Consider the following 14601-nt stretch of genomic DNA (forward strand, 5'->3'; position numbering starts at 1 on the left):
CCACAATTATCCTGCGTGCAGTAGATCCGATGCGTTCTCCTAGGACCCTCCCTCCGTAATTGGCTACTATCATTTTTTTCCCTTTAATATTAAAAAGTCATCTCTCAGCTCCATCTCAGGGGCTGACACCATTCTCTTTCCTGGCTGTCTGATCACTTCCTTTCCCCTCTCCTTCCTTCCCGTTCTTCCTCTCTCCCTCCCTCCCTCACTCTGTCACCCAGGCTGGAGTGCTGTGGCAAGATCTTGGCACACTGCAACCTCCGCCTCTCAGATTCAAGTAGCTGGGATTATAGGTGACAGCCACCACACCCGGCTAATTTTTGTATTTTTAGTAGAGACGGGGTTTTGCCATGTTGGCCGGGCTGGTCTCGAACTCCTGGCCTGAAGTGATCCATCTGCCTTGGCCTCCCGAAGTGCGGGGATTATAGGTGTGAGTTACTGCGGCCAGCCTCGCCCTCTTGTTCTGAAAGCAGGCATCCGACATCATCGGGTGCGTTTCCTTCTAGTTCCTTCCTGTGCATTCAACACAGACAATCAGGCTTTCCTCTTCGATCTGGCTGCTTTGTCCTGGCAGGCTGTCTGTCCACCTTGTTCCACTGCCCCGCTTGTCTGAACTCTCAGCCTTCCCATTTCCCCTCCATGCTGTACCCAACCCGCCTGGGAAGCTGCAGCTGCTCACTGCTTCACACTGTCTTCAATTCCCACAGGTCTGAAGAAATGCAGGGACTCAACGCAGAGCTAGGAATGTTCTTACTGGAGTGAACTTTGCCTCTGTACAAAACCAGTTTAACTTTCTTTCCTGATTCTATTTAAAGCAAGAAACACTCTCTCTTTAAACCAAGAGGCAGAGCCCAGGCGAGGTGGCTCACACCTGTAATCCCAGCACTTTTGGGAGGCCGAGGCAGACAGATTACCTGAGGTCAGGAGTTCAAGACAAGTCTGGCCCACACTGAAACCCCACCTCTACTAAAATACAAAAATTAGCCGGGCATGGTGGCAAACCCCTATAAATCCCAGCTACTCAGGAGGCTGAGGCACAAGAATCGCTTGAACCTGTGAGGTGGAGGTTGCAGTGAGCTGAGATCATGCCACTGTACTCCAGCCCAGGTGACAGAGTGAAACTCTCTCTCAAAAAAATAAAAATGAAAATAAATAAATAAATAAAATAAACCCAGAGGCAGTTTAACAAAAAATCAACATCTAAAACAAAAACATCAAGTCAAACTGCCCTTGTAGGGCACTTCTAAGGGATAGAGGCAGGCCGGTTCCAGAGTCCCCATAATTAGAATATTGGCTTATCAGTATGAATACAACTCTTCATTGATCATCTCCTCTGTACCAGGCACAGGCCTGGAACCTTACATTATTTCATTTCAACCTCGACAATCCTGCACGGTACCTATTATCCCCACTTTACAGATGAAGAAATTTGGGTTCAGAGAGGTTAAAAAAATTTACTCACGGCCGGGCGTGGTGGCTCATGCCTGTAATCCTAGCACTTTGGGAGGCTGAGGCAGGCGGATAACCTGAGGTCAGGGGTTCGAGACCAGCCTGGCCAAGATGTTGAAACCCCATCTCTACTAAAAATACAAAAATTAGCCAGGCGTGGTGGTGCATGCCTGTAATCCCAGCTACTCTGGAGGCTGAGGCAGGAGAATCACTTGAACCCAGGAGGGGGAGGATGCAGTGAGCTGAGATCATGCCACTGCACTCCAGCCTGGGTGACAGAGTGAGACTCCATCTCAAAACAACAACAACAACAACAACAAACACTTATTCAAGGCCACTAGTAAGTGGCAGAGCAGGGGCTGGAATTCAGAATGTTCTTTTTTTTTTTTTTTTTTTTTTTTTGAGTCTTGCTGTGTTGCCCATGTTGCCCAGGCTGGAGTGCAGTGGTGCAATCTCAGCTCACTGCAACCCCCACCTCCCAGGTTCAAGCGATTCTTCTTCTACCTCAGCCTCCCGGGTAGCTGGGATTACAGGTGCCCACTACCACACCCGGCTAATTTTTGTATTTTTAGTAGAGACGGGGTTTCACCATGTTGGCCAGGCTGGTCTCAACTCCTGACCTCAGGTGATTTGCCCGCCTCAGCTTCCCAAAGTGCTGGGATTATAGGCATGGGCCACCACACCCGGACAAATTCAGAATGTTCTAAATCCAAAGTCTAGTCTCTCTCTACTGCACCACGATGCCTTTGAAAAGAATCTAGGGGCTGGGCACGGTGGCTCACGCTTGTAACCCGGCACTTTGGGAGGAGTTCACTTGAGCTCAGGAGTTCAAGACCAGCCTAGGCAACATAGTGAGACCCCTATCTCTACTAAAAATGAAAACAAATTCGCTGGGTATGGTGGTCCATGTCTGTACTGTGGTCTAAACTACTCGGGAAATTGAAGCAGGAGGCTCACTTGAGCTCAGAAGGTCAAGGCTGTAGTGAGCCATGATTGTGCCACTGCATTCCAGCCTGGGCAACAGAGTGAGACCCTGTCTCAAAAAAAGAAAGAAAAGAAAGAAAGAAAAGAATCTAGGGTGGCTGGGGTTACAAAGGTTAAAGGGCTAAAGTTGCAATGGAATTTTGTGTACTATAAACCACAGGGTATGGATACTGTCACATACATAACCCTTTAGAAGACAATTTTGTGGGGCTGGCACACACCTGTAATCCTAGCATTTTGGGAGGCTGAGGTGGGTAAACTGCTTGACGTCAGGAGTTTGAGACCAGCCTGGGCAACATAGTAAAACCCTGTCTCTATTTAAAAAAAAAAAGAAGACAGCCGGGCGCGGTGGCTCAAGCCTGTAATCCCAGCACTTTGGGAGGCCGAGACGGGTGGATCATGAGGTCAGGAGATCGAGACCATCCTGGCTAACGCGGTGAAACCCCGTCTCTACTAAAAAATACAAAAAACTAGCCGGGCGCAGTGGCGGGCACCTGTAGTCCCAGCTACTCGGGAGGCTGAGGCAGGAGAATGGCGTAAACCCGGGAGGCGGAGCTTGCAGTGAGCTGAGATCCGGCCACTGCACTCCAGCCTGGGCGACAGAGTGAGACCCTGTCTCAAAAAAAAAAAAAAAAAAAAAGACAATTTTACCTAAACACAATTAAAAATGAAGCCTAGGCCAGGTAAGGTGGCTCATGCCTATAATCGCAATACTTTGGAAGGCTGAGATGGGGGTATCACTTGAGTCCAGGAGTTCAAGACCAGCCTGGGCAATGTAGTGAGACCTCATCTCTACAATAAATAAAAAATTAGTCAGACATGGTGGCACAAGCCTGAGGTCCCAGCTACCCAGGAGGCTGAGGTGGGAGGATCACTTGAGCCAAGGAGGTGAGCCAAGATTGTGCCACTGCACTCCAGCCTGGGCAACAGAGTGAGACTTTGTCTCAAAAAATTAAATTAACTGGGCGTGGTGGCATGTACCTGTGGTCCCAGCTACTCAGGGGGCTGAGGTGGGAGGATTGCTTGAGCCTGGGAGGCAGAGGTTTCAGTGAGCCATGATGATGCCATTGCACTCTAGCCTGGGTGACAGAGTGAGACCCTGTCTCAAAAAAATAGAAAAAACTTAAATACAATTTAAAAATCTAGGTCGGGCACAGTGGCTCATGCCTGTAATCCTAGGACTTTGGGAGGCCGAGACAGGTGGATCACCTGAGGTCAGGAGTTTGAGACCAGCCTGGCCAACATGAAGAAACCCTGTCTCTGCTAAAAATACAAAAATTAGCTGGGTGTGGTGGCACATGCCTATAATCCCAGCTACTCGGGAGGCTGAGATAAGAGAATCTCTGGAACCCGGGAGGCGGAGGTTGCAGTGAGCTGAGATCACGCCATTGCACTCCAGCCTAGGCAACAGTCTATTATGAGAAACTAAAAATAAAAGGTCATACTTGTAAAATATTTATTGCTAGACCTAGCTGCAAAAAAAAAAAAAATTTTTTTTATTGAGACAGAGTTTCGCTCTTGTTGCCCAGGCTGGAGTGCAATGGCACGATCTTGCCTCACTGCAACCTCTGCCTCCTGGGTTCAAGCGATTCTCCTGCGTCAGCCTCTTGAGTAGCTGGAATTACAGGCGTGAGCCACCATACCTGGCTAATTTTGTATTTTTAGTAGAGACGGGATTTCTCCACGTTGGTCAGACTGGTCTCGAACTCCTAACCTCAGGCGATCTGCCTGCCTTGGCCTCCCAAAGTGCTAAGATTACAGGCCTGAGCCACCAAGCCAGTGCAAAAATATTTTTTAAAGTAACTTTAATATTATACAAGATTATGACTGTGGAAGACACCTCACCTTATCTTATTTTGTATCAACTAATGGCTACATAGAGATGGTAGAGAAAAAAGAGAAAGGGCTAGACTTCCAAAATAAGTTGATTAGGGATATTTCTCAAGAGTTGCCTGACAACTCCTGGTTTGAGAGAGAGGCAGCGGTCAGAGGGTGGGGTGGATGCTGAGAGCTGGAGTAGGTGGAAGGAGAATGTTTTTCGAACAGAAGCTTTCTAATGGGACAGCATGACTTTAGGTAATTTCTTACAAACGATGTTTTTTCCTCTCACTTTGAGCAGCTGTCAGTGTTCTCATCCCCAGAATGCCACAGGCCGAAATAAAGCAAAATATTCCACACTTGAGTTGAGCAAATGGAACAACGCCCTGATTAGTTAAATATGCTTTGGAGAGAAATAACTTTTCTGTTTGTTTTTTAGCCCTAATTAAGCGATGTGGCAAGTGGTGGGATCCAATGCTGATGAAAGGACCTTTTCTGTGGGGAGTGGAGAAATTTGTTTCACAGCTGCAGCCTCAGATCCCATGGTCCCTGAAATGAGGAAAGCTGCCTTGTTCAAGGACCTCCCTGCCCTCAACCTTCCGCCGTGAAATGAGGGACACGGGGCAGATGACCTCAGAGATCCAGGCCAGCAGCTCCCTGCCCCCTACTGTGCCCCACCAGGCTCTCTCTGCCAAGTCAGAATCACAACTGGGATTTCAATTACCGTGGAATTCTTTTTACTTTATTCTACCCATCCTGGCTTTAAAAAGAGTAATTTAAAAAACTTGTTTCATATAAAAAATCCTAGAACTGGCCAGGCACGGTGGCTCATGCCTGTAATATCAGCACTTTGGGAGGCCGAGGTGGGTGGATCACCTGAGGTCGGGAGTTCGAGACCAGACTGACCAACAGGGAGAAACCCCTTCTCTACTAAAAATACAAAATTACCCAGGCATGGTGGCGTACGCCTGTAATCCCAGCTACTCGGGAGGCTGAGGCAGGAGAATTGCTTGAACCCGGGAGGCAGAGGTAGTGGTGAGCCAAGATCATGCCATTGCATTTTAGCATGGGCAACAAGAGCAAAAATCCATCTAAAAAATAAAAATAAAAATAAAAAATAAATCCTAGAACCATTTTTACTTGCCTTTTCTATTTTTGTATTTTTTAAAGTTCTGAAATAAATATTAAATATTGCAAATTGCAGTCATCAGACATAGTGGACAGTTGCAAAAAAATGAAAAAGAAAAGAAAATACTATATTCATGATTACCTGTTCTCTCTCTCTCTTTTTTTTTTTTTATATGTAGTCTTGCTCTGTGGCCCAGGTTGGAGTGCAAAGGCATGATCTCAGCTCATTGCAACCTCTGCCTCCCAGGTTCAAGCAATTCCCCTGCCTCAGCCTCCCAAGTAGCTGGGATTACAGGTGTGATCCACCATACCCAGATACCTGATATTTCTTAATAACTGTTTTGAAGTAATTTATTTCTTGGAATTCTTTATTATATTAGAGCATTCTGTAATTACTGTTCATATAATTTGTATTTAAGTGTAGTAGAGAACATTGGTAAATCATAATTGCCTTTTTTTTTTTTTTTAAAGACAGGGTCTCACTCTGTTGACCAGGCTGGATGGAGTGCAGTGGTATAATCACGGCTCAGTGCAGCCTCAACCTCCTAGGTTCAAGCAATCCTCCCACCTCAGCCTCCCAAGTAGCTGGGAGTACAGGCATGTGCTAATGCCCAGCTAACTTTTTGTATGTTTTTATAGAGATGGGGTCTCACTCTGTTGCCCAGGCTGGTTTTGAACACCTGGGCTCAAGCCATCTACCTGCCTCAGTCTCCTAAAGTGCTGGGATTACAGGCATCAGCCACTGTACCTGGCCTATAATTGCCTTTTACCCTACCCAGATGTATTTGAATATTTTCTGTACATATGTTGTACTTGGTCTTTATTCTGAACAGGTAAAAACATATTCTGTATAAAACAGCATGGTTATGAATACACTTAACCATAATTTTGGAAAACCTTGTGAATCTATTTATAGCTTTAAATTTTCAATATAAGACTTTCAGGGAGGCCGGGCGCTGTGGTGCACGCCTGTAATCCCAGCACTTTGGGAGGCTGAGGTGAGTGGATCACCTGAGGTCAGGAATTCAAGACCAGCCTGGCCAATATGGCAAAACCCCGTCTCTACTAAAAATGCAAAAATTAGCCAGGAGTGGTGGTGGGCGCCTGTAATCCCAGCTACTCAGGAGGCTGAGGCAGGAGAATCACTTGAATCCAGGAGGCGGAGGCTGCAGTAAACCGAGATTGCACCATTGCACTCCAGCTTGGGCAACAAAAGCAAACCTCCATCTCAAATAAAAAAAAAAATGTAAGGGAACACTGTCCAATTGGTATTCATTTAGAAGAGTTGCCAACACAAACCTACAAATGCAATGTGGAAGCAACTATATGCAGATTTAAATTAATGGGTATAATGAGTGTGTATGTTAGGACTAATTCTTTGCAAAGAATCTTGGAAAAGAAAACACTATAAAAGCTGCTCTACTTTATAGTCTGGTAGTTAAAATCCTGTCCTTTCATAGCTGCAGCCTGGGTTCAATTCTTGGTCAGGGTAGTCCCTTTACAAAGGATAAAATTAAGGCCAGGTTCGGTGACTCAAGCCTGTAATCCCAGCTACTCAGGAGGCTGAGGCATGAAAATTGCTTGAAGCCAGGAGGCGGAGGTTGCAGTGAGCCAAGATAGTGCCACTGCACTCTAGCCTGGGCGACAGAGTGAGAATGTCTCAAAAAATAAATAAATAAATAAAAATAAAAAGAATAAAATTTAAGGCCAGTTGCATGCAGTGGCTCCTGCCTGTAATCCCAGCACTTTGGGAAGCTGAGGTGGGAGGATTAGCGTGAAGCCAGGAGTTCAAGACCAGCCCAGGCAACACAGCGAGCTATCATGGTGCCAATGCACCGCAGCCTGGGTGACAGATAAGACTCCATCTCAATAACAGCAGCAAAATAATGCAACTTAACATTATGGAGGTAAATTTAAAGCAAATAGCTTTTGGTTGTGCGTGGTGGCTCACATCTGTAATCCTAGCACTTTGGGAGGCCAAGGCAGGAAGATCACTTGAGGTCAGGAGTTCAAAACCAGCCTAGCCAACATGATGAAACTCTGTCTCGACTAAAAATACAAACAAATCAGCTGGGCATGGTGGTGGGTACCTGTAATCCCAGCTACTCAGGAGGCTGAGGCAGAAGAATTGCTTTAACCTGGGAGGCGGAGGTTGCAGTGAGCCGAGATCACACCACTGCACTACAGCCTGGGTGACACAGCAAGATTCCGTATCATAACATAAATAAAATAAAATAAAATAAGTAAAAATAAAGCAAATAGCTTCTGAGGAAAAAACAGAGTTTTCCAGTTTTCCAGTGGCAAAGAACTGATTCTTTTTTCACAACTTTCCCTGCTCAAGGACAGTGGGAGGAATCACAAAGAGGAAAGGTGGGGGCCAGGTGAGGTGGCTTGTGCCTGTAATCCCAGAACTTTGGGAGGCCAAGATGGGCAGATCACTGGAGATCAGGAGTTCAAGACCAGCCTGGCCAACATGGTAAAACCCTGTGTCTACTAAAAACATAAAAATTAGGCTGGGCATGGTGGCTCACGCCTGTAATCCCAGCACTTTGGGAGGCCGAGGTGGGCGGATCATGAGTTCAGGAGTTTGAGACCACCCTGGCCAATATGGTGAAACCCAGTCTCTACTAAAAATACAAAAATTAGCTGGGCGTGGCGGCACAAGCCTGTAGTCCCAGCTACTCGGGAGGCTGAGGCAGGAGAATCGTTTAAACCCAGGAGGCGGAGGTTGAAGTGACCCGAGATGACGCTACTACACTCCAGCCTGACGACAGAGCTAGACTCCATCTCAAAAACAAAAACAAAAAATTGGCTGGGTGTCGTGGTGTGCACCTGTAATCCCAGCTACTTGGGAGGCTGAGGCTAGAGAATTACATGAGTCTGGGAGGTGGAGGTTGCAGTGAGCTGAGATCGCACCACTGCATTCCAGCCTGGGGACAGAGCAAGACTCCATCTCAAAAAAAAAAAAAAAAAGAAGAAGAAAAAAAGAAAGAAGGCTGGGCACAGTGGCTCACGCCTGTAATCCCAGCACTTTAGGAAGATGAGGCAGGGGGATCACCTGAGGTCAGGAGTTCGAGACCAGCCTGACCAACATGGTGAAACCCTGTCTCTACTAAAAATACAAAAACAATTAGCCAAGCATGGTAGTGGGCGCCTGTAATCCCAGCTACTGGGGAGGCTGAAGCAGGAGAATTGCTTGAACCCAGGAGGTGGAGGTTGCAATGAGCTGAGATCACGCCATTGCACTCCAGCCTGGGCAACAAGAGCAGAGGGCTTTTAGGGACATACATTAGAACCCTTTAATAAAGAGCACAAACTTGCCTTTAAAGCAGAAGATCAGGGTAAAAAAGACAATGGGCTAGAAATTGGCAACATTACACAGTAAAGAAGGATCTGTATTCTAGCAAGCTTCTTCCTTTTTAAAAAGTTATTATAGGGGCCAGGTGCAGTGGCTCATGCCTGTAATCCCAGCACTTTGGGAGGCTGAGGCGGGCGGATCACGAGGTCAGGAGATTAAGACCATCCTGGCTAACACAGTGAAACCCCATCTCTACTAAAAATACAAAAAATTAGCCGGGCGTGGCGGCGGGCGCCTGTAGTCCCAGCTATTCAGGAGGCTGAGGCAGGAGAATGGTGTGAACCTGGGAAGCGGAGCTTGCAGTGAGCCGAGATAGCACCACTGCACTCCAGCTAGGCAATACAGCGAGACTCCGTCTCAAAAAAAAAAAAAGTTATTATAGGTATCTACTGTAAAAATTAAAGTATGCTGTTTTAAGGTAGCTACTTTTATTTTTTAAATCTGTGAATGGTTTTTCTCAGCATATACAAACCATTTTACTCTCAAAAAGGAGAAAAGTTTATGTATAAAAAAATATGGTGGAAAGTTCATATCCAATTGTAAGTAAACACTGCCACTAGGTGGAATTTTCATTCTTTCTATGTTTATTTAAATTTTCCATAATGAAAACATTGCTTGCAACTGAAGTAAGGGTTACTTAAAAGGAAGAAAGTAAATTAAAAAAAATTTTTTTTAGAGATGAGGTCTCATTCTGTCTCCCAGGCTAGAGTACAGTAGCATGATCCTAGCTTACAATAGTCTGGGCTCAAGCAATCTCTCTGTCTCAGCCCACAGAGTAGCTGGAATTACACACATGAACACCTGGTGGAAGAAAGCAAACTTTTAAAAACATTAAAAAAAAAAATTAGCTGGCCATGGTGGCAACTGCCTGCTGCTTCAAGCTACTCAGGAGGCTGAGTGGGAGGACAGCTTGAGCCCAGGAGGTCAAGGCTGCAGTGAGCTGTGATCACACCACTGCACTCTAGCCTGAGTGCAGACAGAGCTAGACTCTGTCTCAAAAATAATACAAATAAATAAATAACAAAAATAAGGAGTGGAAGTCCAGGCTGGGTGGGGAGGCTCATGCCTGTGATCCCAACGCTGGGAGAAAATGGGAGGAGGATCGCTTAAGCCCAGGACTTCACGACCAGCCTAGGCAAAAAAGTGAGACCCTGTTTCTACAAAAGATAAAAAATTTAGCTGGTGTAATGGTGCATACCTGTGGCCCCAGTTACTCAGGAAGCTGAGGCAGGAGGATCACTTGAGCCCAGGAGCCCAAAGCTGCAGTGAGTTATATACTCCAGCCTGGGTGACAGTGTGAGATCCCAACTCAAGAAAAAAGAAAGCAAGAAAGCAAGCAAGGAAGTAAGGAGGGAAATAAAGAAAGGAAGAAAGAGAAAGGAAGAGAGAGAGAGAAAGAGAGAAAGAGAGAAAGAGAGATGAGGTTTCACCATGTTGGCCAGGCTGGTCTCGAACTCCTGACCCCAAGTGATCCACCTGCCTCAGCCTCCCAAAGTGCTGGGATTATGGGCGTGAGCCACCACCACACCCAGCAGAAAGAACTTTTCTTTTCTTTTCTTTTTTTTTTGAGATGGAGTCTTGCTCTTGTTGCCCAGGCTGGAGTGCAATGGCATGATCTTGGCTCACTGCAACCTCTGCCTCCCGAGTTCAAGCGATTCTCCTGCCTCAACCTTCCTAGTAGCTGGGATTACAGGCACCTGCCACCACACCCAGCTAATTTTTTTTTGTATTTTTAGTAGAAATGGGGTTTCATTATGTTGGCCAGGCTGGTCTCAAATTCCTGACCTCAGGCCATCCACCTGCCTCAGCCTCCCAAAGTGCTGAGATTACAGGCTTGAGCTACCGCGCTCGGCTAGAAAGAACTTTTCTAAGCATAAGATAACCCTTCAGAGTGAAGCCTCACCAGCATCTAACTCCGGCAAATGACACTGGAGCAGTGGTTTTCTAGCCTGCCTTCAAATGCAGAATCACAAAACCTAAGACCTGGGATCCTTTAAATCAGACTCTCTGGAGCCCAACTCACAGGTATTCTAGCTGTAGCCAGGGTGGAAAACCTCTGTGATAGCTGATGCACTATTGAGAATCTCTACCTAGATTGGAAAGGTGGATTGTAGGTGTAAAGTGATACCATTGAAAAGTCCTCTAGGCCGGGCGCGGTGGCTCAAGCCTGTAATCCCAGCACTTTGGGAGGACGAGACGGGCGGATCACGAGGTCAGGAGATCGAGACCATCCTGGCTAACACAGTGAAACCCCGTCTCTACTAAAAATACAAAAACTTAGCCGGGCGAGGTGGCAGGCGCCTGTAGTCCCAGCTACTCGGGAGGCTGAGGCAGGAGAATGGCGTGAACCCGGGAGGTGGAGCTTGCAGTGAGCTGAGATCCGGCCACTGCACTCCAGCCTGGGTGACAGAGCGAGACTCCGTCTCAAAAAAAAAAAAGAAAAAGAAAAGTCCTCTGTTCGTGTGCTTGCCACTTACAAACTTATGTGGTATCACCTTAAGTAAAATCAGCCTTTAAGAAAGATCAAATAGGCATCTAAGCTGTAGTTGTTGAAAGAAAAGAAAGAAAGAAAGAAAAGAAAGAAAGAAAGAAAGAAAGAAAGAAAGAAAGAAAGAAAGAAAGAAAGAAAGAAAGAAAGAGAGAGAGAAAGAAAAGAAAGAGAGAGAGAGAGAGAAAGAAAGAAGCCGGGTGCGGTGGCTCACACCTGTAATCCCAGCACTTTGGGAGGTGGAGGCGGGCGGATCACCTGAGGTTGGGAGTTCGAGACCAGCCTGACCAACATGGAGAAACCCTGCCTCCACTAAAAATACAAAATTGGCCGGGCATGGTGGCACATGCCTATAATCCCAGCTACTAGGGAGGCTGAGGCAGGAGAATCGCTTGAACCTGGGAGGCGGAGGTTGCGGTGAGCCGTGATCGTGCCATTGCACTCCAGCCTGGGCAAACAAGAGTGAAACTCCGCCTTAAAAAAAAAAAAAAAAAAAAAGAAAGAAAGAAAGAAAGAAAGAAAGAAAGAAAAAAAGAAAAGGAAGAAAGGGAAAAAAAAATAACCAAGTAGGCATCTGATGCTTCAGTGAGAAGCTGTAGACCTCTTGCTAGCTACCCATTCCAGATTTGGAGAGACTCTTGCCCTATTTTAACATTAATGTTCCCAGGCTAGAGAGAGCAAAGAATCTCCAGGAAGGTGCATTGGTGTCTGGCCTCCTAAGCACTTCTCTCTATATATTTGCAATTAAGGGCCCATGGCTCAGGCGGGTGAGGCCTCACTCTGTTGGGATGTTCTTTATGGCCACCAGCAGAGGGAGCTGCACACCCAGCCAAGGGCCGCAGCTGCACCCAAGGGCTAGGACGTGGAAAAAGGTGGAAATGCTGAATCACCCGGATGAGCCAGCCCACTGAGATTGGATCACAGCTCTATCACATCATGATCTGATTACTTATTTCCCACTGGACTGTGAGCTCGGACCATATCTAATTTATCTTCTGTCTCCTGAGTCTTGCACAGCATCCGGCATACAGTAGCCCTTGGCAAATATTAACTGTGGTTGCTATTTCGGGCATCTGACAAATGAATATTCACCAGACCTGGCCATGTGTTAGCATTCGCTAGGATTGTCAAGAGGCTGAGATGTTCTTCCTCCCTCCCGAGATCACTCACAAGGTATTTTCTGCATCCCAGATCAATGAGACATTTTTTTCCCAGAACACCCTTCCATCATAGAGACCCCTACAAATTAAACCATGAGAAATTCCTCCCCCTTCGGCATCCTCCCCATCTTTTCCCCAATCCACAAAACATCTGTCTCCCTGCAAGCAGGGCCTCAGGCCCCTCACCAGTCCCAACCTGGAGTGGACCCACAAGTCCCTCAGCCCAGATGGCTGGGTTAGAGACTCACACGCCGGCTGGCACCAGTGGCTGGAACTTCCACTGCTCCTCCTCACAGTCCAGGAAAAGCCGGTTCATGATCTTGTTCTTCTCTTCCGGGGGGATGAAGTTCTCGATGATTAGGTACCTGAGAGCAGGAATGAAGGAGCGATGGGAAACTGGGTGAGTGAGAGACCACAAGGTGCCTGTAAGGGGTTTAAGGATTAGAAGCAACAAGCCAAGAGGCAGAGGGGGACAGGCGCGGTGGCTCACGCCTGTAATCCCAGCACTTTGGGAGGCCGAGGCGGGCGGATCATGAGGTCAGGAGATCGAGACCATCCTGGCTAACATGGTGAGACACCATCTCCGTCTCTACTAAAAATACAAAAAAAAAAAATTAGCCGGGCGAGGTGGCGGGCGCCTTTAGTCCCAAGCTACTCGGGAGGCTGAGGCAGGAGAATGGAGTGAACCCAGGAGGCGGAGCTTGCAGTGAGCCGAGATGGCACCACTGCACTCCAGCCTGGGTGACAGAGCGAGACTTCGTCTCAAAAAACTAAGTTAATTAATTAATTTATTTATTTATTTTAAAAAAAAGAGGCAGAGGCAATGTGGAGGTGGGAAAATCAAGAAGTTAAGCAGAAAGGATCCCTACAGAAATACTGCAGCTTGAAAAATCACTGCTTCTAATAGGTACACAAAAATAGAAAAATGAATAACACTATTATTTGATAGCATAATAGGGTGACTATAGTCAATAATTTAATTGTATATATGTGTGTATATGTGTGTGTACATACATGTGTGTATATATATGTGTGTGTGTGTGTGTGTATATATGTATTTTTTTTTTGAGACAGTTTTGCACTTGTTGCCCAGGCTGGAGTGCAATGGTATGATCTCAGCTCACTGGAACCTCTACCTCCGGGGTTCAAGTGATTCTCCTGCCTCAGCCTCCCGAGTAGCTGGGATTACAGGCACACGCCACCATAGCCGGCTAATTTTTGCATTTTTAGTAGAGACAGGGTTTCACCACGTTGACCAGGCTGGTCTCAAACTCCTGACCTCAGGGGATCCCCCCGCCTTGGCCTCCCAAAGTGCTGGGATTACAGGTATAAGCCACCACCCGAGCCAATTGTATATTTTAAAATAACTTAAAGAGTGTAACTGGATTGTTTGTAACTTGAAGGATAAATGTTTGAGGCGATGGATACCCCATTCTCCATGATCTGCTTAGTTCACATTGCATGCCTGTATCCAAACATCTCATGTGGCCAGGTGCAGTGGCTCGCACTTGTAATCCCAGCCCTTTGGGAGGCCGAGGTGGGCGGATCACCTGAGGTCAGGAGTTTGAGGTCACTCCAGGGTGGATGACACAGCAATATTCCATCTTCAAAAACAAAAAATCTAATGTATCCCACAAATATTAATATATACACCTACTATATATGCATACTATATACTTACACTATATACATTTTTAAAATAATTTTTATTTATTTTTTTTTTTTGAGAGGGAGTCTTGCACTGTCGCCCAGGCTGGAGTGCAGTGGCCGGATCTCAGCTCACTGCAAGCTCCGCCTCCCAGGTTTTTACGCCATTCTCCTGCCTCAGCCTCCCTATAGCTGGGACTATAGGCGCCCGCCACCTCGCCCGGCTATTTTTTTTGTATTTTTTAGTAGAGACGGGGTTTCACTGTGTTAGCCAGGATGGTCTCGATCTCCTGACCTCGTGATCCGCCCGTCTCGGCCTCCCAAAGTGCTGGGATTACAGGCTTGAGCCACCGCGCCCGGCCTAAAATAATTTTTAAAACAGATTTAAAAATAATTTTTTTTTTTTGAGTTGGAGTCTCGCTATGTTGCCCAAGCTGGAGTGCAGTGGCTCCATCTCAGCTCACTGCAAGCTCTGCCTCCCAGGATTACATCATTCTCCTGCCTCAGCCTCCCAAGTAGCTGGGACTACAGGCGCCCGCCACCACGCCTGGCTAATTTTTTATATTTTT

At 46.6% G+C, this 14601-nt stretch overlaps 1 protein-coding gene across 1 annotated transcript in view; it reads right to left on the bottom strand.

Moving 5' to 3' along the window:
- The window catches only part of KIF3C (kinesin family member 3C), a 56780-nt gene that overhangs the window by 12370 nt on the left and 29809 nt on the right, over window positions 1–14601 (bottom strand). Inside the window, exon 5 of the mRNA XM_003908364.5 lies at window positions 12634–12750. Coding sequence (XP_003908413.1) covers window positions 12634–12750 — 117 coding nt within the window. The remainder of the gene's footprint in view (window positions 1–12633; window positions 12751–14601) is intronic.

The sequence above is a fragment of the Papio anubis genome, chromosome 14 (assembly GCF_008728515.1).
Source record: "Papio anubis isolate 15944 chromosome 14, Panubis1.0, whole genome shotgun sequence".
NCBI classification, from domain to species: Eukaryota; Metazoa; Chordata; class Mammalia; order Primates; family Cercopithecidae; genus Papio; species Papio anubis.